At 49.9% G+C, this 19,456-nt stretch overlaps 1 protein-coding gene and 1 pseudogene across 1 annotated transcript; both read left to right on the forward strand.

The window, feature by feature from the left end:
- Positions 1–2,465: 2,465 nt before the first annotated feature.
- Positions 2,466–14,280, forward strand: PRKAG3 (protein kinase AMP-activated non-catalytic subunit gamma 3). The gene is made up of 12 exons (XM_006168652.3): positions 2,466–2,519; positions 3,680–3,835; positions 4,137–4,525; positions 6,060–6,141; positions 6,595–6,653; positions 6,771–6,816; positions 6,972–7,026; positions 7,207–7,333; positions 7,484–7,649; positions 10,623–10,660; positions 10,828–10,974; positions 11,284–14,280. Exons 2-12 carry the CDS (start codon positions 3,682–3,684, stop codon positions 11,398–11,400), a joined length of 1,380 nt encoding a protein of 459 aa, XP_006168714.1. The 5' UTR covers positions 2,466–2,519; positions 3,680–3,681; the 3' UTR covers positions 11,401–14,280.
- Positions 14,281–17,033: 2,753 nt separating this feature from the next.
- On the forward strand, positions 17,034–17,908 carry LOC102471435 (signal transducer CD24 pseudogene; annotated as a pseudogene).
- The last annotated feature ends 1,548 nt before the right edge of the window (positions 17,909–19,456 follow it).

Below are 19,456 nucleotides of genomic sequence, written 5' to 3' on the forward strand. Positions count from 1 at the left end.
ACGTCCAGAACGTCCTCATTTTATACTTATGGAAACAGGCTCCGGGAAAACAAGCAACACTTTCCAAGGTCATATCGCAAGCAGAGGGCAGAACCTATCTATCTATCTATCTATCTATTTATTTATTTATTTTTAAAATAACTCTTTTTAAAATGATTTATTTATTTAATTCCAGTTGTTATTATTATCATTATTTTAAATTTGATCAGAGACAGGAAGAGAGAGAAAGGGAGAAAGCAAGTCACCGGGGCCAGGACTTGAACCGTGGTGGGCCATATGGGCCGTTGACCACCACGCCACCTGTGGCCCCTGCAGAACCTAATTTTTTAAAAGTGTATTTTACTCATGAAAGTGAGTGTATGAGCACGAGAGAGTGAGAGGGAGAGAGAGAGAGAGAGAGAGAGGGAGAGAGGGACATCCTCAGCCAGGCCTCGTCACACCGATTTCCTCCCCTCAGCCTCCAGGTTATCAGGACCTTGGGAATGCAGGCACACACCCAGCATGTTTTCAAGCCTACTGGGGGATCTGAACAGTCAGCCCTGTGGATTCCAACACTGCTGCTCAGGTTGCCATCGACTGTGCTACCTGTTTGCCCCCCCCCCTTTTTTTTTCTTGACAGGGTCTCACTGTGTCACAATCCTCCCACCTCAAGCTCAGGAATGGCTGGGACTACAGCATGTGTGGGTGGGCCCAGAGTTGAACCTGGGCCTCAGATGGCCTTGGCCTGCCCAGGAGCAACGTCAACCAGCATATGCTACAGTGGCTGGGCTTGGGCGTGAATGTTATTCAGATCTGAATGACCACCAAACAGACTTTGCAATCTCATCCAGTCAATGCATTTTGGCCACCAAGGTACCCACAGTTTAACTGCAGGTAGCGGATATTCGCATGTGAGACAGTGGCAGGAATAGCGACCCCGTTCTACACTGAGGTGAGCACCCAGGGTGTGCGCTACAGAGACTGGTGCGGCGAAGGCAATGCAATCGGGGTGGGCTTTCTGAAAGAAGAGGCCCTGCTACTGGTCCTGCCGGGAGAAGGTGGGCCAGCAGGGTAGTGGTTAAGGCACTGGATCTCACATGGCTGACTCCATCATTTGCGTCCCTGACCTGGCGGCTTGAAAAACACGCTGGGTATGTGAGCATACATGCTTAAAAATCCTAAGAGGAGAATGGAGGAGAAGGGAGTGCAGCATAATCATCCCCTCGAGGGGTGATTTCTCACTTTCCCTTTCTCTCTTTTTCTCACTCTCTCCAAGAGCACGCAGGACTCATGGCAAAATTTTAAAATAAATAATAAAAAGAAGAAGAAAGAAAAGGTGATGGTGTGACCTGAGTCTGTATCTGACCTGGCTGGGACAGTGGCCTGAGGCCAAAGCGGGTGGGATTTGGATGGCCCTGGGGCCATCTAGGTCCACTGCAGCGCATGTCACCAGGGATGGTCCCTGTCAGCTGTGCCTTGGAAGTCCCATCATCTGGGCCCAAATAGGGACGGGCCACAAGGGTCCTGTGCTCCCCAAGATACTCAGGAAAAGGCGAAGCCCCCTGTCTGTCTTCTGCACCCTCCCCAGGGCAGTGCAGGTGCTTTCAGGAGCGATGAGAAATACGTTGGATAAGTTCAGCACGAAATCCAGCAATCCATTTGTGAGTGTCCACTCCAGGGCCAGGGGCTGGGATGGAAGAGACTGGGAGGAGAGAAAGGGAGGGGCGAGGGGAGCGGAGCGGCTGGGTCAGCATTCCTGATTTAGACGTTGACTCAGGCCCCGCCCAGGGAAGCCAAGGAAGGGGTGGGCCAGCCACCAGAGCCAGCCTCGGATCCTTTGGCACCAGGGGGAACAGGGACGGCACGCACAGAGAGATGGGGTGCTGGGGCTCCTGTGCCCCCACCTCACAGGACCCCACCTGCCCGCATCTGTGCTCCACTTCCTCCACTCCGGAGAAGGGCAGGCTCCACAGACTCAAATGGAGACACCTGGACATACATGCGCTGCTCTCCCCGGACCGCCCACAAGACCCTTGTCTTAGTCCCAGCCTCCGAGAGAGCTGCAACTTGTCTTCCCTAACTCCAGCACCACCCTCTGCTGACATGTGTTCAAGGAAGAGAGTGAAGCCCAGCTTCACTCTTCATCCTCCTCCTTTAGAGCTTGACAGAGATGAGAGGCCCTTGGAGTAGGAACCCAGGACATCTGGGACCCGACCATTCGGCGCCCAGGCCCTGCAAAGCCACTTCCCCCTACAGCAGGGTCCTTCTGGCTCGTCCTTGGAGACCCAGGAGGCATCAAGATTCCAGGTACACCCCTTCCCCACCCACCCCGCCCCCAGGCTGTTGGGCTGGGAGGGGGGAGTGGATGGACCCCTCCCTCCGCGCTGCCTGACACCCAATCAGAGAGAAACCGATCTGGGCTGGCAGGGGGCCAGGGGCAGGGCCCAGAATAGTGCAGCCCAGCCAAAGTGTCGCGCACTTGCTGCCTGCTGGTCAGGGCTGGCAACATGGAGCCTGAGCTGGAGCACGCCCCACGCAGGGTACGGGGGTCCCAGGGGGGCTGGGGCGGAGGCAGCTGAGCCAGAGGACTGGGAGCACACCGCGTGAACGTGTGCGTGCTGTGTGTGTGCATTCGTTGGTGTGTTTGGTCATGATTTCCTCTGTGTATGGAGCATGTAGTGTCTGTGTGTGTATATTCTGTGTGTACGTACGTGAGTGTGTGGTCATAAGTGCGTCTGGGAGTGGTTGATATATATTTCTGGAAGCATGTGAATGTATATGTGGCCATGTGAGTGTGTGTTTATATGTGGGATTCGGTGCTCATGTGTGGCCATGTGTGTATGTTTGTGTGTCTGAATGTGTGTGTGTGTATTTGTGGTGAAAAGGGGCAGAGCCATGGTGAGGCGCCATCTCCACGCCTTCAGACAACCTCAGACAATTCCTCTCCCTGCAGACCCTGTCCTGGGGCAGCCTTGGGGGGCCTGAGCATCAAGGTAGGTAGACTCCCTCTGCGGGTGAGACCCCGGCTCCCTCCCACCCCCAGCCCAGCTTTCTGTCTTCCCCTCCTTTCCCTTCCTCCTTGGTTGTCTTTTCCCGCCTTTCCCTGGCTGTGTTTCCCTCACCTCCTCTTTCCTCTTTTCAGAAGTTGAGAAGGAGGATCTGGGGTCTGGACACTCAGACCCCAGTCTCAGTCTTACCACTTGCCAACTGTGTGACTTTGGCAAATGGCTTTACCTCTCTGAATTCTTGGCCACTCACTAGCAGAACGGGAATGAAAACATGCCTCCTGTCTATGGCTGCTTTGAGTGTTGAATGAGAAATAGGTTGGAGAAAAGCCCACTGAGAGCTTGCAAATATTAAATATTATTACTGATATTTTACTTGGTTTTATTACTTTTTTTTAAGAGAGATTTTTCTTATAGTGTGTGTGTGTGTGTGTGTGTGTGTGCTAATCAGAGATAGAGAGAGAGACAGAGAGAGAGAAAGTGAGGAATCATCCTCCCCGCCAGGGGTGGGGGATGGCCACATTGCAGTCCCTTCTCCTCCATTCTTCTCTCAGGATTTTGGGCACACACACACACTTTCACCCGGCATGAGTTTCAAGCCACCGGGTCCAGGACTCGAATGGCAATGAGCCATGTGAGAGTCCCGTGTCTTAACCACTATGGCACCTACAAACACTCCCTGTTCCTTCTTTCAGAGATGAACTGCCTAGAGCAGGGAGACAGCACCTCATGGCCAGCACCAGCCATGACCACCAGCTCAGAAAGAATCCGTGGCAAACGGAGGGCCAAGGCCTCACGATGGACGAGGCAGGAGGCTGTGGAGGAAGGAGAGCCGCCAGGCCCAGGGGAAGGTGAGGCCACGGCCAGTTCTGGGGGGTAGAGGCTTGGGCAGTGGGAGGTTCCAGAACCTTACCCTGGATCCTCCATGACACAGAGGTGACTGAACCCTCACCTTGTGACCTCAGTCTCCCCATACATTGCAGAGCTGGGAGCCCAGAGCCTCTGTGGTGTGACTGTCAGACATAGCTTCCCAGCTGTGAGAAGAGCCGCAGCATCCAGGTTTCCTGAGGCTGCTGCGTGTTCGCCAAGACAGCAGATGAGCAAGTGTTTTGGAAGATGGAGTTACTGTCTTCTCCTCTTCACCCCCAACAGGTCCCCGGTCCAGGCCAGCTGCTGAGTCCACCAGGCTGGAAGCCACATTCCCCGAAGCCACACCTCTAGCAGGGGTGGGCACCCCCGCAACAGGGTGGGACTTTCTCCCACCTGACAGTGCAGCTTCAGCTGCGGCCTCCGACTCAGATGATCTGGAACTAGCCATAGAGTTCCCGGCCACTGAAGGCTGGGCGTGTGAGCTCGAAGGCCTGGTGGAAGAAAGACCTGCCCCGTGCCCATCCCCACAGGCCCCGTTGCTCAAGTCGGGCTGGGACGATGAGCTGCAGAAGCCTGGGGCCCAGGTCTACATGCACTTCATGCAGGAGCACACCTGCTATGATGCCATGGCAACCAGCTCCAAGTTGGTCATCTTTGACACGACACTGGAGGTGAGGTCATGGCTCTGCCCCACCTGGGCTTCTGTCTGTCATCATAGCTCTGCCACGTAGTGTCTATAGGCCGTCGGGTCTGTCCCTGCACCTCCCTCATCTCTAAAATGGGCATTGGAGCTCCTGTCTCGTTGTACGTGTTCTGGAAACTCTTGGGACACCCCAGCGTAAGATGACTGTGCTTTACGAGCCGTGCTGTGTGTGTCAGGGATCGCAGAGCTGCTTGGGGCAGAGTCCAGGGACTCTTGGCAAGAGAAAAACGGGACGAGCTCTGGTACTTGCTCTTCCATGAGGCTGGAGCGTCCGTGGTTCTATTCTTTATTATTATTATTATTTTATTTAGCTTTATTTACATATCTAATTTGACCAGAGAGGGACAGAGCAAAGAGAATAAAGTGAGAAAGCAAGCCACTGGGTCCAGGGCTTGAACCGTGGTTGGCCATGTGGGAATCCAGTGCCCCTAACCACCACACCACCTGCCAGCCCTGTGATTCTATTCTGGTGGTCATTACAGTGGAGCAGTGTGTCCCAGACCACGGTGTATGTTTCATCCAGGGTGCATGATGTGATTCTAGAGTGCATGAGCAAATACACATATCTCAGTAGCTTTGTATTTATTTATTTATTTTAAAGTTTATTTTTAAAATTTAATTCATTTATCTATTTATTTATTTTTTAAAAATTTGACCAAAGGAGACTCAGAGAGAGAGAGAGAGAGAGAGAGAGAGAAGTGAGAAAGCAAGCTACCAAGTCCAGGACCTGAACTGTAGTCAGTCACGTGGGAGCCCAGCACCTTAACCAGTATGCCACCTGCTAGCCCCTTAAAGTTTATTTTTACTTCTTCCATGAGTGAGAAAGATGAGAGAGAGAGAGAGAGACAGCACCCCCAGTAGGGTCTTGACTCTGCCATCCACCCCCAGCCTTCAGCTGGGTCATGGGCAGGTTCGTGCCCCGCGTACTCAGGGTGGTCTCTGGACCGTCTTGAACCAGGAGACTCCCCATGTAGGAATGCTTAGCGTTTGTCAGATTTCATTGCTGCACCACCACCGGACCCCAGCTTTGTATTTATTTTACTGTGTGTTAGAAAACTACAACCAGCATGAATAGCTAGTACTGTTTATAGTGAGGCTCAAAATGAATCAGTCAAAATTTATTTGGAGAAATCATTGGTAACTATGCAGTTATGAAATACGTATAGCTCCAGTACTTAGAGTAGCAGAAATGAGTCTGTGTTTGGACACACGTGACCGGCAGATGGGAACACCCTGTGTGCCTGGCCAGGGTCCCTCTGAGCGACTGGCCACAAGCAGCCTTGTCTAGGTACTGATGTGCCCCACAGTGACCTGGTCCAGTGCGTGCCCTGGCATGAGAAACAGGCAAGCTCACGTAGAGGAGGACTGGGGAGAAGCTCTCATGAAAGGACTTTGGTTGGGATAACAGAAGACACAGCAGGCAGAAGGGAGGCAGTGCTCACTGAGAGAAGGGGGAGGGCCCCTTGAGATTCCCCCCTCGACTGTTCTCTCCTACCCCTCAGATCAAGAAGGCCTTCTTCGCCCTGGTGGCCAATGGTGTGCGGGCGGCACCTCTGTGGGACAGCAAGAAGCAGAGCTTTGTGGGTGAGAGAGGATGGGGAGGTGGTGGGGACTGGGGATAGCAAGGGGGGACCTTGCACAGTGATTCTGAGGCTGAACTCTGACATGCCCCGAGCTTGAGCAAACCCTATGGCTGAGCCAAGTCAGGGGCCAGAATGTGGGATGATCCACTCCTGGGGCTTGCAGTAGCCAGTTGGGAGACACAGGGTCTGGTGTTCCTTCCTATGGAATAGTGGTGACCAGCCAACCCCTTCCAGCTCAGCCACCTATGGTTCCATCCAGAAATGCCAGGTCACAAATGAGGAAAGGGAAAGGAAGAGAGAAGTTACAGGGAGAAGCATTAAAGGGAAGAGCCCATTGCTCAAGCACAGGAGGGGCTGCCCCATTGTCCAACCAGCAGGAGAGACAGGCAGGGTGTGGGAGGAGTCAGACCCCCTCCCAGAGGCCGGAAACTGACCTCCCCTGCCCACCCCACAGGGATGCTGACCATCACAGACTTCATCTTGGTGCTGCATCGCTATTACAGGTCCCCGTTGGTGAGGAGTGGGCTGGGATCCCTGGGGCACGTAGGTGGGATGGGGCAAGTGGATTTTCAAGGTACCTGGTGCCCAAGGGGGACATGTCTCATTCTGGACTGCTGTGGATGTCTCTAGGTCCAGATCTATGAGATTGAAGAACATAAAATCGAGACCTGGAGGGGTGAGCGAGGAGAGGGGTGGTTGCATGAGGGTGGGGCAAAGGGCCTGTGGGGCGATGGGCCCTGGGGATTTCCTGGTGGGAGCAGGCCAGCAGGCTGGGGCTCCAGGGTACAGCGGTAGCCAGCTCCTTGGGCCTGACTCCAGCGTTCTCTGCAGAGATCTATCTTCAAGGCTGCTTCAAACCTCTGGTCTCCATCTCTCCCAGTGACAGGTGAGGTACCCACCTAGCCCCATCTGAACCTCTTTCCTGTACCTCTGCTTCCCTGGTGACGGCCCTGAACCCGCCTCCTCGCGCTAGGCGGCCTTAGTGCCCTGTCCTCCTTCTTAGGGGGCAGGGATGGAGGGCGTTTCTCTCCAGGTACCTCCAGGCTCACTGCTCCCACCTCTGCAGCCTGTTCGAGGCCGTCTATGCCCTCATCAAGAACCGGATCCATCGCCTGCCGGTGCTGGACCCGGTCTCAGGCACAGTGCTCCACATCCTCACGCACAAGCGCCTGCTCAAGTTCCTGCACATCTTTGTGAGCCCGGGCCCAGGTGGGAGGAAGGGGAGCCACGGGGAGGTGAGCAGAGGGGCTGAGGGGGCTTTCAGCCAAGGGACTGGGGAGGGAGGAGCCGGGAGCTTTCAGAGCTGCTCGCCCCTGACCGCTACGCCATCCTTACGCAAGCAGGGTGCGCTGCTGCCCCGGCCCTCTTTCCTCTACCGCACCATCCAAGACCTGGGCATCGGCACATTCCGAGACTTGGCGGTGGTGCTGGAGACTGCGCCCGTCCTGACGGCGCTGGACATCTTCGTGGACCGGCGCGTGTCTGCTCTGCCTGTGGTCAACGAGTCTGGTACTTGTGACCGGGGTGGGTGTGGAAGGGCCCTGTGAGGAGAGCATGGGACAAGGCAAAGGAGGCAGGGGTCACGTGGCATCAGTTTGAGGGTCCAAGGGTTTAGAGGTCTCTGCCTGCTTTGAGCCTTAAACCAGTTATTTAGTGTCTCTCTGCCTCAGTTTCCTCTTTGTGAATTTTTTTATTTTTATTTTTTACTTTTTTACGTTTTTGCCATAGGGCTGGTGCACCGGAGAAAGACAGAGAGTGACAGAGAGAAGGAAAGTGAGAAATCACCCCACAGGGGGATGGCCACACTGCAATCCCTTCTCCATTCCCTTCTCAGGATTTTGGGCATGAACGCATACGTGACTTTCAAACTACCAGGTCTGGGACTTGAACCATGGTCGGCCATGTGGGAATCTTAACCACAATACCATCTACTGGCTCTGAAATGTGGATTTCAACAGCACCAGTCCTTCTAGCTTCACAGGAGGATTTAAAAGCTTATGTGTGAGCCCAGCAGGTGGCATAGAGGTTATGCCAGGTGGCTGGACTCTCCCATGACTGACTGGGGTTCAAGTCCCAGACCTGGCAGCTTGAAAATCATGCCAGGCCCATGTGCATGCATGTCCAAAATCCCAGAAGGAGAGTAGAGGAGAAGGGATTGTGATGTGGTTATTCCCCTGGGGGGTGATTGCTCACTTTCCTCCTCACTGTCTCGGTCTCTCTCTCCAGAGAGTGCATGTGCTCTATAGAGAAACCCTTAAGAAAAAAAAACTTGTGCAACAAAATGAGCTTAGTGAGAGCAAACAGAAGAGCGGCTTTTTAGTTTTAGTTCCTCTTAAATGAGTCATGACCCTTAGACCAGACTTCAATTTCCTGCTCTGAAAAGAGTCAAAGGAACTTTCTTTGGTTGGATTGTGACTGCAAAATATTTCCAAGTTAGGTAATGAAGCTCAATATCGAAAAGTGTTTTAAGGTTTTTTTTGTTTGTTTGTTATTTTGTTTGTTTGTTTGTTTTAAATAATTATTTTATTTTTATTTATTCATTCTTTTATTTATTTTTTAAAATTTGACCAGAGAGAGACAGGTTGAGAGTGAGAGAGAGAGGAAGTGAGAAAGCAAGCCACCGGATTCAGGACTTGAACCCTGGTTGGCCATGTGGGAGTGTCTAGCACCTTAATCACCACGCCACCTGCTGGTCCCTGTTTGTTTGTTTTTGAGAGATTTTTGCTATAGGGCGCGTGTGCTCGCCAGACAGACAGAGAGAGACAGAGAGACAGAAAGCGAGAAATCACCCCCCAGGGGGATGGTCACGCCGCAATCCCTTCTCCTCCATTCTCCTCTCGGGATCTTGGGCACACACGCACACGCACCCGGTGTGTGTTTAAGCGACCAGGTCCGGGACTCAAACTGCGGTCGACTACATGGGAGTCCAGCGACATAGCCATTACACTAACTGCTGGTCCCTTAAGTTTACTTTTGATTATGAAAAATTTCAAATGTATGAAAAGGGTAGAAAAACTGAATAATGAACACCATATATCCATTTTCTGCATGAACCACTATGGAGAGCCATAATCCATTCATCTTTCTCCTGACGTGATTTAAAGCATAGACGTCACGTCATTCCACCCCTAAGCACCTCAGCATGCATCTTTTAAAATAAGTATATTTGGGCTGGCTCTGTGGCCTGGTGGTTAAGGCAGCCGGATTGCAGATGACTATGCAGTTCTGGTCCCGGGTCTGGTGTTATGCCAGGCACGTGTTTATGCATGCATGCCCAAAATCCCAAAAGGAGGAAGGAATGGAGGAGAAGAGGTTGTGGCGTGACCATTTTCCATGGAGGTGCTTTCTCTTCTCTCTCTTTCTCTATCTGTTTCTCTCTGACAAACCCAGGGTGGGGGGGAAATCTATACACACACACATACAAACAAAGTATATTTGTCTATACCACTATAAGAGCCAAAATCATAATTTGTTAATCTTTTCTTATATATAATCCTTATTCTCATTTCCACATTTCCTGCAAGAATTCTCTGTTTTTGCAGTTGATGTGTTCAAAAAGTCTAGAATGGTACCCTTCCCACTTAATTTCCAAGGTGTTGAGTTGAAAGGCCTGGGTTAGTTGTCCTGTAAAATGTCCTACCTTCAGATTTGCTTGTATTTATTTATTTATTTATTTATTTTTATTATCATCATAATCTTTATATTACATTGGATTACATATAACTTTACAGTGTATTACATTGCTTTTTCAAAAGGGAATGCCATGCATGTCAGTCAGTACAGAGACATTAATCTCTCCACTTCATCATTCAATAGCTTTTCAATGTTTTTCCCAATCATTATTATTATTATTATAATTATTATTTTTTTAAACAGTCAATCACTATTTCTCATTTTGCTTGTAAAAAAACTTTACCTATCATGAAATACTTCTCAGACCAATCCAGTTGAGAATACTAGACACGTCATCATCAGATTTGCTTTTTGAAAGGCAGCCTTTACTTTATTCCTCGATCTGTGTTTCCCCGTAAACCGGACATGACAGCTAAAGGCTTGACGATATTCCAGCTGTGCATTTGAGGCAAGGGTGTTCCACAGGTGATGCTGTGTCCTGAAGTTGCATCTCACTAGGTTGTCTCTGCTTGTGATGTGAAGTTTAATCCTTGGGTTGAAGCAGGGGCAGCCTGATTCCTCATTGTAAAGCCATAGACTGGGGGCTGGCAGGTGGTGTGCTGGGTAAAGCGCTGGACTCCCATATAGCTGATGTGGTTCAAGTCCCAGACCTGGCAGTTCTTCCTCTCTCTCTCATTCTGGTCAAATTAACAATAATAACAATTGTTATCAATTTTAACAATTGTAACAATTTTCTTCAAAAAACAACAAAAAAAGCCATAGCACAAGCCTTCCCCAGGCCCCCTGTGCAGCACCCAGTTCTTATCTGAGCCTCTTCTCTATCCTTCTCTATCTTTCTTCCTCTTGCAGGTGAGGTCGTGGGCCTCTACTCCCGCTTTGATGTGATTGTAAGTATCTCTGGGGAGGTGGGGATTCCTGGGGAGGCTGAGGGTCTGAGGGACAACAGGGGTATCTGTGAACCAGGGGATCTTTACAATCATGTAGGGGTGATACCTGTGGGGCTAGAGTCTGGGCAAGGGGGCGACTGGTAGCCATGTGTCTCTCCCCGCCCCAGCACCTGGCTGCCCAGCAAACCTACAACCACCTAGATATGAGTGTGGGCGAAGCCCTGAGGCAGAGGTCAGTGTGTCTCGAGGGAGTCCTTTCCTGCCAGCCCCACGAGAGCTTGGGGGAAGTCATCGACAGGATTGCACGGGAGCAGGTACCCGATGCCCTCCTTGCACGCCAGCATTTACAACTCCAGCCTACCTTGCACGTCGGGCACCTGACCTGTCTTCCCATCCATGAACAACTCCTGTGTCCACCTCAGTCCTGTCCATGAGGCCCTTATGCCAAGAGCCACAGCCACAGCCGGTCTCCTTAGAGTGGTCAGAGCCATCTCTAACTGGATCTCAGGAGACATCCTCTTCTCCCCAGTCATGTCAGATTGCATCCCCTGATTGTTGGTGCTCGCCCCCAAAGCTGCCGTAGTCTCTTGGCCCTGCTCTAACTCAACACTGTGGACCTGCAGGTGCACCGGCTGGTGCTAGTGGACGAGAACCAACATCTCCTGGGCGTGATCTCCCTCTCCGACATCCTTCAGGCACTGGTGCTCAGCCCTGCTGGCATCGATGCCCTCGGTGCGTGAGACTACTGAGCCCTCTCTCCCAGGCCACCTTCCACATCTGGAAGCCAATGAAGAGAGATGGAGGGGGAAGGGAGGACTCAGCCTTCATCTTCCCCTATCCCGTGTTTGCCGGTTCAGCTCTGGTTCAGGTAGGCTCTACCTCTCTAGGTCATTGGACCAGCCCCTTGGTCTTTCTGGGCTCTCAGATCTCAGATGGAGACACTCAGGTTGGGAGTGGCCCAGCTCCTAGCTGAGCAGTCCCATGGAGACTACATGTGTAAGAATTCATAGGCCACCACTTTGTCCTGTTCTTAGCTAAGGTCTTAGAAGCCATCTAGGAGGGCAGGACAGAGTCTGGGCTAAAGACAAGGGCAGTGATGTGACTTCAGGCATTCTGCTCTCTCACAATTCAATTCCATTAGGGAACTGCTGGGAATTGCATCAGAGGGGAGCAAATGAATAAACCTGTGTTGATGGAATTCCCACCCTCAGAAATAATGGAGGCTGAAGGGAGGGAGCTTCAACCTACATGCTTGTCTCAGTGAATGTGAAGTGACTTCAGACTTTCTAGCAATTTTGCTAGAAATTTACAGAAGGATGGGACACTACTTGGCAGTGGATGGCAAGACTCCCTCACTGGAAGGGCAACTTCCCCGCCCTATTTGGTCGCCATCTTCCCTTCTCTTTTCCTACAGGCTTCTTCAGCCTCCCTGATTGCCCTTGCCCTGTCTATGCATCAAGAAGCCTTTGGGCATGCCCAGTTCACTGTGGCATGATGAGGTGAAGAACAGCTGAGTCAAGTCTGGAGGTCTCTGATCCAGAGGCACTGGGATTAGTGGGATTAGGCACTGGGATCAGGGCCATCTGTGCTCTACACCCACCCATATCCCTTTCCCCCAACATGGGTTGAGACTGGTCCTAGTACAGCAGGCCACAGGGTTAATCAGGAGTTCTGGATTCCTAGGCTTCTGGTCTCCCTACGGCTCATGTCCCCAGCAACTGGAAGTTGCAGCTGTTCTTCCTCCACGGGAACCTCCACTTTGTCACTACCCTCCTATTCTGGTGTTGTCATGTCAGGGCTGCCAAGGGTCACCATGGAGCAGCAGTTATTTACAGAGCCGCCTGTTGGAATGGGGTCTGTTCTTGTCCAGAAAACTCCTTAGCTCTTCCCAATGAACAGTGTTCTTGGTCCCCAGTGACGGATGGCCTTATATTTGATCTCTGAGAATGACCACTAAAAAAAAAAAAAAAAAAGGACTAACCCATGAACTTGAACTTTATAGATTTCACTCAAAAATGCTACAGTCATTTGACCTGAACTCATAGCAAGATCCCTGCGTTTTCTGCATTCAAAGACACAAAGAAAATCCTGTATTTGAAAAAAGCTGCAAGTGGCATTTCTTTTGTGTGTGGAGTGTTATTCCACCAAAATTTCTTTTTGATGTTTTTATTTATAACAAAACCATTAAGGATATATCTATTAATTACTTACATAAGGTACAACTCACCCTGTAAACTCAAGTCTGCAAGAAGCATAACTTGATTTTTCTAACGCTGAACGCAATTTCTATTATGAATCTTACATCACTCTGTGGAAGAAAGGAATCCACACCTTTTCCTGGGGTTAAGTTCAGTGGGGAAAGGGAGGTTTTAGGTAGTGTAAGACCTTGGTCATCAGTCATCATGACCATCTGTGCCAGCACCTGCTTAGTAATCTCTGTCCCAGCTGGTTGTCACTTGGTCGAGTATGGTCACTGCCAGATACTCCTCCATTCCCACAAAGCGTTTTTGGGCCTGCCTGTGTCTGGGACTTGCAGGCTATTCCAGCTCCTGGCCCTGTACCCCTGTGGCCCCCAGGAAGTTCTGCAGCTGTTCTGGGCCGTCTGCTGGGATGTACAGCCAGAGGCCCCTTCTACTCTGCATCTTGTTGTTCTCTCAGACCCTACGCCGGAGCAGAGGGGCTCTTAAAATCTCCAAAAGGACCCTTTCCTCAAGGACTCCAGAAATCTCTTCTGTCTCTGCTCTCCAGTGACACCAGCCCAAGGAATTTTTACTAGGAGGAAAAGTGGGGGGCCTTTGTTCTCTAATTCATCATCCAAATCTTCTTTATGTGTCCTGAGTTCTTGGCAGCTGCTTTGAGGATCAAGCTTTCGAAATTCCAACACCAGGACTCAGCTTGTCCTGTCACTCTCCCCTGTGGCCATCGGTGCTGCAGGGCTAGGGAGAGGAGCATAGGCGACTTTCTCTAAAATGCAGTTTTATCCCTGTCACCTTGCAGGGCTACCGAGTGGAGACCTTTGTGCTTGACTGTTCAGGCAGTGCCTGGGATGTTTTCCCACTAGATATTTTCCTGGCTCTGCTCCGGCTCTGCCTAGGAAGGTTCCAGGGTTTGGGGCCAGTGGGAGGACAGGATGGGGGTGATGACTGGCTCTGGGCCAAGGGAGATCTCTCAAGTGAGTGTCCTTGGGGATCCTGTCATGGCTGTCTCTGGGGGAGTGTGGCAGGTCAGTCCTTTGAGCCCATGCCTCTGGGTCTCTCTGAATGAGAGAGACCCTCAGAGGCAGCAGCACGAGCTGAGGAAAAGCAGCTGAGAAAGGCCCTCTCTCCTCTCCTCCTCTCGAGCCTTCCCGAGAGCAGATAACGTTCTACCTGAATGGCCCAACTTCCTGACGACCTGGAGTTCCTCTCTTGAGCCCTTCTGTGAGGAACCATTCCTCAGCCCTCTCCCTCAGGCCCCTCCTTGCCTCCTGCCCAGCCCTTCCAGCCATCAGGGCTGCTAGACAAGAAGCACAGAGCCGCCGCCATGGGCTGCAACACTGCCACACAAGCTCAGAGTGAGAGTGCCCTCAGGGCCAGCAGGTGGTATGGTGCTGGACTCCCACATGGCCAAATACAGTTTGAGTCCCGGACAGGGTGGCTTAAAAAATCATGCCAGGCATTTGAGTTTGTGTGTGTGTGTGTGTGTGTGTGTGTGTGTGTGTGTGTGTGCCCAATATCCCACGTGATCATGCCCCCCAGAGAGTGATTTCCCACCTTAACTTTCACTGTTTCTGACTTTCCATGCATCCTGCCTCCATGCGCCCACCTTCTCTTCAAGACTCTGAGGCATCTCTGTGTTTTCGCAAATGCGTTCTGTGGCTCTCCACCCTGGATGAACAGCAGGCTCACCAGGGAAGCTTCGTAAAATGCAAATTCCAGGGCCCCGTTCCTAGAGACACTAATTTCCTGATCTGGGGGTGAGACCTGGGTAACCGTATTTGTTTTCGGTAAAAACTAAAGACTTATGATTAATAACGTCATGAGCATGACACTGCTGACAAAGAGGGACCCCTCGTCTGCAGTTAGTAAAAAACTTGCCACAGTGTTGAGTCTAGTCTTTAATTGTGACGAAGGCTTACAGGAAGACAGGTAGCAGCCCAGTATAGAAGATGCACGACTTCACCATTCTCACCACCCTTCCCCATGCGTCCTTAATTACAGACTACTCACGACGTCATGAATGCCATTCCGCGATGACACTTCTCAAAATGTTCTTTTGACGTGCACATTAAAACTGGAATCACAAGTAATAACCTGGAAATAAACTCCCATTACCAAGCCAACATGCACTGAGAGCTATACCATCTATAGACAGAGTGAGGAGGCATCATACAACCCCGGGATCTCAGTCTATTTTTATTCACAAGAGTGCTGCCTGGTTGTTTAATAAGACAAGCTGTTGTGTCACCCCTCTGCTCCCAGCAACCTGGAGCAGCGCCATGACCCTGAGCGGCGCCGTGACCCTTGGCAGCCCTGAAACGTGGTCCTGCAAGCGGCATGGAGCGTGCTGGCCGGGGCCTGCAGCCTGCACCTGCATGCAGCCTGCACCTGCACGCGGCCTTGGCGGCCGCCGTGCCTGCTCGCAGCTGCCCTGGCCAATGAGAGAGGCAGGATCCTGCGCACGAGACCAGGACCCACTCTGCTGTCCATGATAAATTCACGGAGAAACATGAATGGATAGCAACAGAAAATGAAACATCTCCCAAAGTCTGTAGTAGTCTGCCTGAAGTTGGGACAAAACTGAACAAAGATGAGTTTGGTGCTTTGGCAAGTGTGAAAGTTGCCAGTGAACTCTATTCCCCTCTGGCAGGAGAAATAGCTGAAATTAATAAAACTCTTGCAGAAAACCTAGGGCTTGTCAACAGATCTTGTGAAGATGGTTGACTGATCAAGGTGACACTGAATGACCCTTCAGAACTGGACGAACTAATTAGTGGAGGACTTGTAGGAGAAATACCCAAAGTCTATTGAAGAGTGAAAGTAGAACCCTTAAATAAAGTAGTGTAAAACAACTTAATTCAGGCATAGTGGTCTTAGATTAGTGGTTGATAGAAAACTTAAAATTGCAACTTTTAGTAATACCAGTGGAAAAAGAAACTACTCTGAACACCGCTACTGGAAAGAAACACCCCTTAACTTTCTAATGATCGTTTTATTTATTTATTTATTTATTTATTGGGGGGAGAGGTTTTTGCTACAGGGTGCATGCACTCGCCAGACAGAGAGAGACAGAGCAATGGAAAGCGAGAAATCACCACCCAGGGGGGGATGGCCATGCCACAATCCCTTCTCCTCTATTCTCCTCTCAGGATCTTGGGCACGCACGCACACACGTCTGGTGTGAGTTTTAAGCCACCGGGTCCAGGAGGCGAACCGCGGCTGACTACGTGGGAGTCCAGCGACATAGCCATTACGCTAACTGCTGGTCCCTAGTGATCCTATTCTTAATAAACACAAAATGCATCTTTTCCATGATATTCTATGAGTCTTAGACTAGGCTCGAATATTCAAATTCATGAAACTATCTGTGATACAAACTAGTTATAAAAATTATGTCATTAGTGATAACTATTATCCTATGTCTTACATAAGCCTGTACCTTGCTTATAACCAACCCGGATTTGGGTCAGAACACTTCATTTTCTCTCCGTTGGAAATAACTAGGAGTAGAGAACAGTTTTTGTTAGTTGTATAGTGTTGAAGGACAGTACCATTTTAATTTTGCAATATATTGCATTTGCTGGTGCTATTTTTAGTCAAAACAACAGCTCTGTAGCAAAATAAGAAATCATTTTTAAAATATTCAATTTCTTCATTTATAAAAAAGAAAAGATAAGCTGTTAGAGGAGCAGGTGATGTGGTAATTAAGTTGCTGGGCACCCACATGGCCAGCCATGGTTTGATTCTCAGATACGGTGGCTTGAAAATTATGCCAGGCACATGTGTGTGCATGCCCAAAATCCCAGGAGGAGAATGGAAGAGAAGGAATTGCACCATGGTCATGCTCCCTGGGGGTGATTTTTCACTTTCCCTCTCACTGACTCTCTGTTTCTCTGGCAAGCACATGCACCCTACAAAAAATAAATAATTTAAAAAATAGAAAACAAAAACAAAAACAAAACAAGCTGTTGGGCTGCTCCCATGACCTAGTAGTTAAGAGAGCCGGCTCCCACATGGCTGACCAAGGTTTGAGTCCCAGCCCTCGTAGCTGGGAAACATGTTGGGCCTGTGTGTGTATGCTCCAAATGCAACAGCATGGAGAAATGAAGGAGAGGGAGTTGTGGCATGGCCATGCCCCATTGGGAGATGCTTTCTCCCTCTCCCTCTCTGTTTATCTGTTTCTCTCTGATGAAGAGATGAGATCTCTGGCAGTTAAAAAAAGAAAAAAGATAAGCTGTTTTCTTAAAGTCTTACCCAAAAATATGGACCTCGCCTGTGTCTGCCCTGGAGCCAGTGGGTCTCAAAGCAACCGGTATCCAGCGAGACATGCCGCTCCCCGACAGAGTGGACATGGGCAGAGCGATGGTGGCCAGGCTGGGGCTGAGGCTGCTGCTGCTGGCACTGCTCCTACCCATGCAGATTTATTCAAATCAAACAACTGTCATAACACTTTCAAGTCACTCCTCCCAGAATCCCTCGGCTGCCCCAAATCCAGCTAATGCCACCACTGTTGGCAGTGCCCTGCAGTCAACAGCCGGGCTCCCTGTGATCTCACTTTCTCTTCTACATCTCTACTGTTGAGAGACTCAGGCCAAGAAATATCTACACTTCCCCATCCAAATGGTATCTAGAAGCCCAGTTTGGCAAGGGAAAAAAAAACAAAAAAGGTCTTCATTGAATCTGCACTTTGTGAATTCCACATCTTATTTTATCGACACAGAAAGTGTTGCGAATTCCAAATTTGAGTGGTTGAAGAACATGTGAAGGACTTGACCAGTTGACAAATGCCAAGATTAAACCTGCTGGAGCGTCATGTACAAGATGAAGGGGCAACACTCGAAATTAGTAAGACATGATTTCCTTGGATGTGGCTTAAGAAATATGGATACGCAAAACTCTACCTTGAAATTAAGAATAGATTTTATCATAGCTAGAGATAGAGAATGGGATGTAGAATGGAGATTGTTTTCATTTGGTTCATTAAATCCATAAGGCCATAAACAAAAACCAAAAAATCTTTTTTTTGAGAGTTTTTTTTTCTTTTTTCTTTTCTTTCTTTTTTTTGCTATAGGGCACATCCGCTTGCCAGAAAGACAGAGAGATAGAAAGCGAGAAATCACCCCCGGGGGGATGGCCATGCTGCAATCCCTTCTCCTCCATTCTCCTCTCGGGATCTTGGGCACACATGCACACGTGCCCAGAGTGAGTTTAAGCCACCAGGTCCAGGACTCGAACCGCGGTCAGCTACATGGGAGTTCAGTGACATAGCCATTATTCTAATTGCTGGCCCCCAAAACAAAAACTCTTACCCATGAATATGAATTCTAGTTTGGAAAGCAAATCCAAACAAGCAGGAATAGGAGTAATAAGATGTGCCCCTCCTTTTCAGTCAAAGGTATGTATACCTGCTACGCTGAATCAATGCCCACTTTTCTGCAATCACCCCATTTTAAACATTTTGTTGGAAGGCATGTGTATGAGAAAGAGAGACAGAAAGAAAGTGAGGAAGCACCCCCCTCCACCCAAGGGATGATCATGCCATAATCCTTTCTCCTCTATTTCTCCCTCCTGTGGGGATTTTGGGCACACAGGTGCAGGTGCTCAGCATGTTTTTCAAGCACCCAGGTCTGGGACTCGAACTATGCAGACAGCCAGTGGATCCAGATACCTTAATCACCATGCCACCCACTGGCCCTTCTGTAATTATCCTATCTTCACTATTATTCTTTCCTTATAGAGGCAAGCCAGGGTGGGCTATTAGGGAGCCTTACTGCCACATCCCTTCATTGTGACTCTTAGGGGTCCTGAGCCCCTGAGACTCTTGGACTCCAAATTGTGGCCATCACCAGCCACTGACGTGCTTTGTGCCAGCCTCAAGCCAAGGCGATGCTTGTCACCCTCCAGAGAGAACGCTGCAAGGGAAGTAAGCCACGCTGTGACATCGTGTCCGTCACATGGCTGTTATGTGTTTGAATGAATCACTGTCAAAGAAAGAAATGTCATTTACATTACACAGTCTTACCTAGGCAATGAGAATGAATATAAAGACACAGAGGTCATATTTCAAAGGATTATTTTTATTTAACTTTACTTATTTATTTATTATTTTATTGAACCAGAGAAAGAGAAGGAAAGTAAGAAAGCAAGTTGCCACGTCCGAGACTCAGACAGCAGCCAGCATGTGGAGCCCAGTGCCCTTAACCACCATGCCACCTGTCTGCCCCCAACAGAAGTCATTTCTGTCTCCCAAGATAAGTGAAAGAATTTCATGCACACTTATGGTAGATGCATTTTCTGTAAGTATATGTCAATATAAGCCTTTAAAAAATCCCAGGTATAGGGACCAGCGTTAGCGTAATGGCTATGTTGCTGGACTCCCATGTAGTCGACCGTGGTTCGAGTTCCAGACCCGGTGGCTTAAACTCACGCCGGATGCGTGTGTGTGTGTGCCCAGGATCCCGAGAGGAGAATGGAGAAGGGATTACGGCATGGCCATCCCCCCTGGGGGGTGATTTCTCACTTTCTGTCTCTCTGTCTCTCTCTGTCTGTCTGGCGAGCGCACGCGCTCTATAGCAAAAACCTCTCAAAAAAAAAAAAA

The sequence above is a fragment of the Tupaia chinensis genome, unplaced genomic scaffold, assembly GCF_000334495.1.
Source record: "Tupaia chinensis unplaced genomic scaffold, TupChi_1.0 Scaffold145907_1, whole genome shotgun sequence".
Taxonomy (NCBI): Eukaryota; Metazoa; Chordata; class Mammalia; order Scandentia; family Tupaiidae; genus Tupaia; species Tupaia belangeri.

Coding starts and splice junctions, on each gene's coding strand:
- PRKAG3 (XM_006168652.3), top strand. CDS start 3,682: ATGAACTGCCTAGAGCAGGGAGACAGCACCTCATGGCCAGCACCAGCC. Junction 7,027..7,206: donor TCCATCTCTCCCAGTGACAG/GTGAGGTACCCA, acceptor CCACCTCTGCAG/CCTGTTCGAGGCCGTCTATG. Junction 10,975..11,283: donor ACAGGATTGCACGGGAGCAG/GTACCCGATGCC, acceptor GTGGACCTGCAG/GTGCACCGGCTGGTGCTAGT.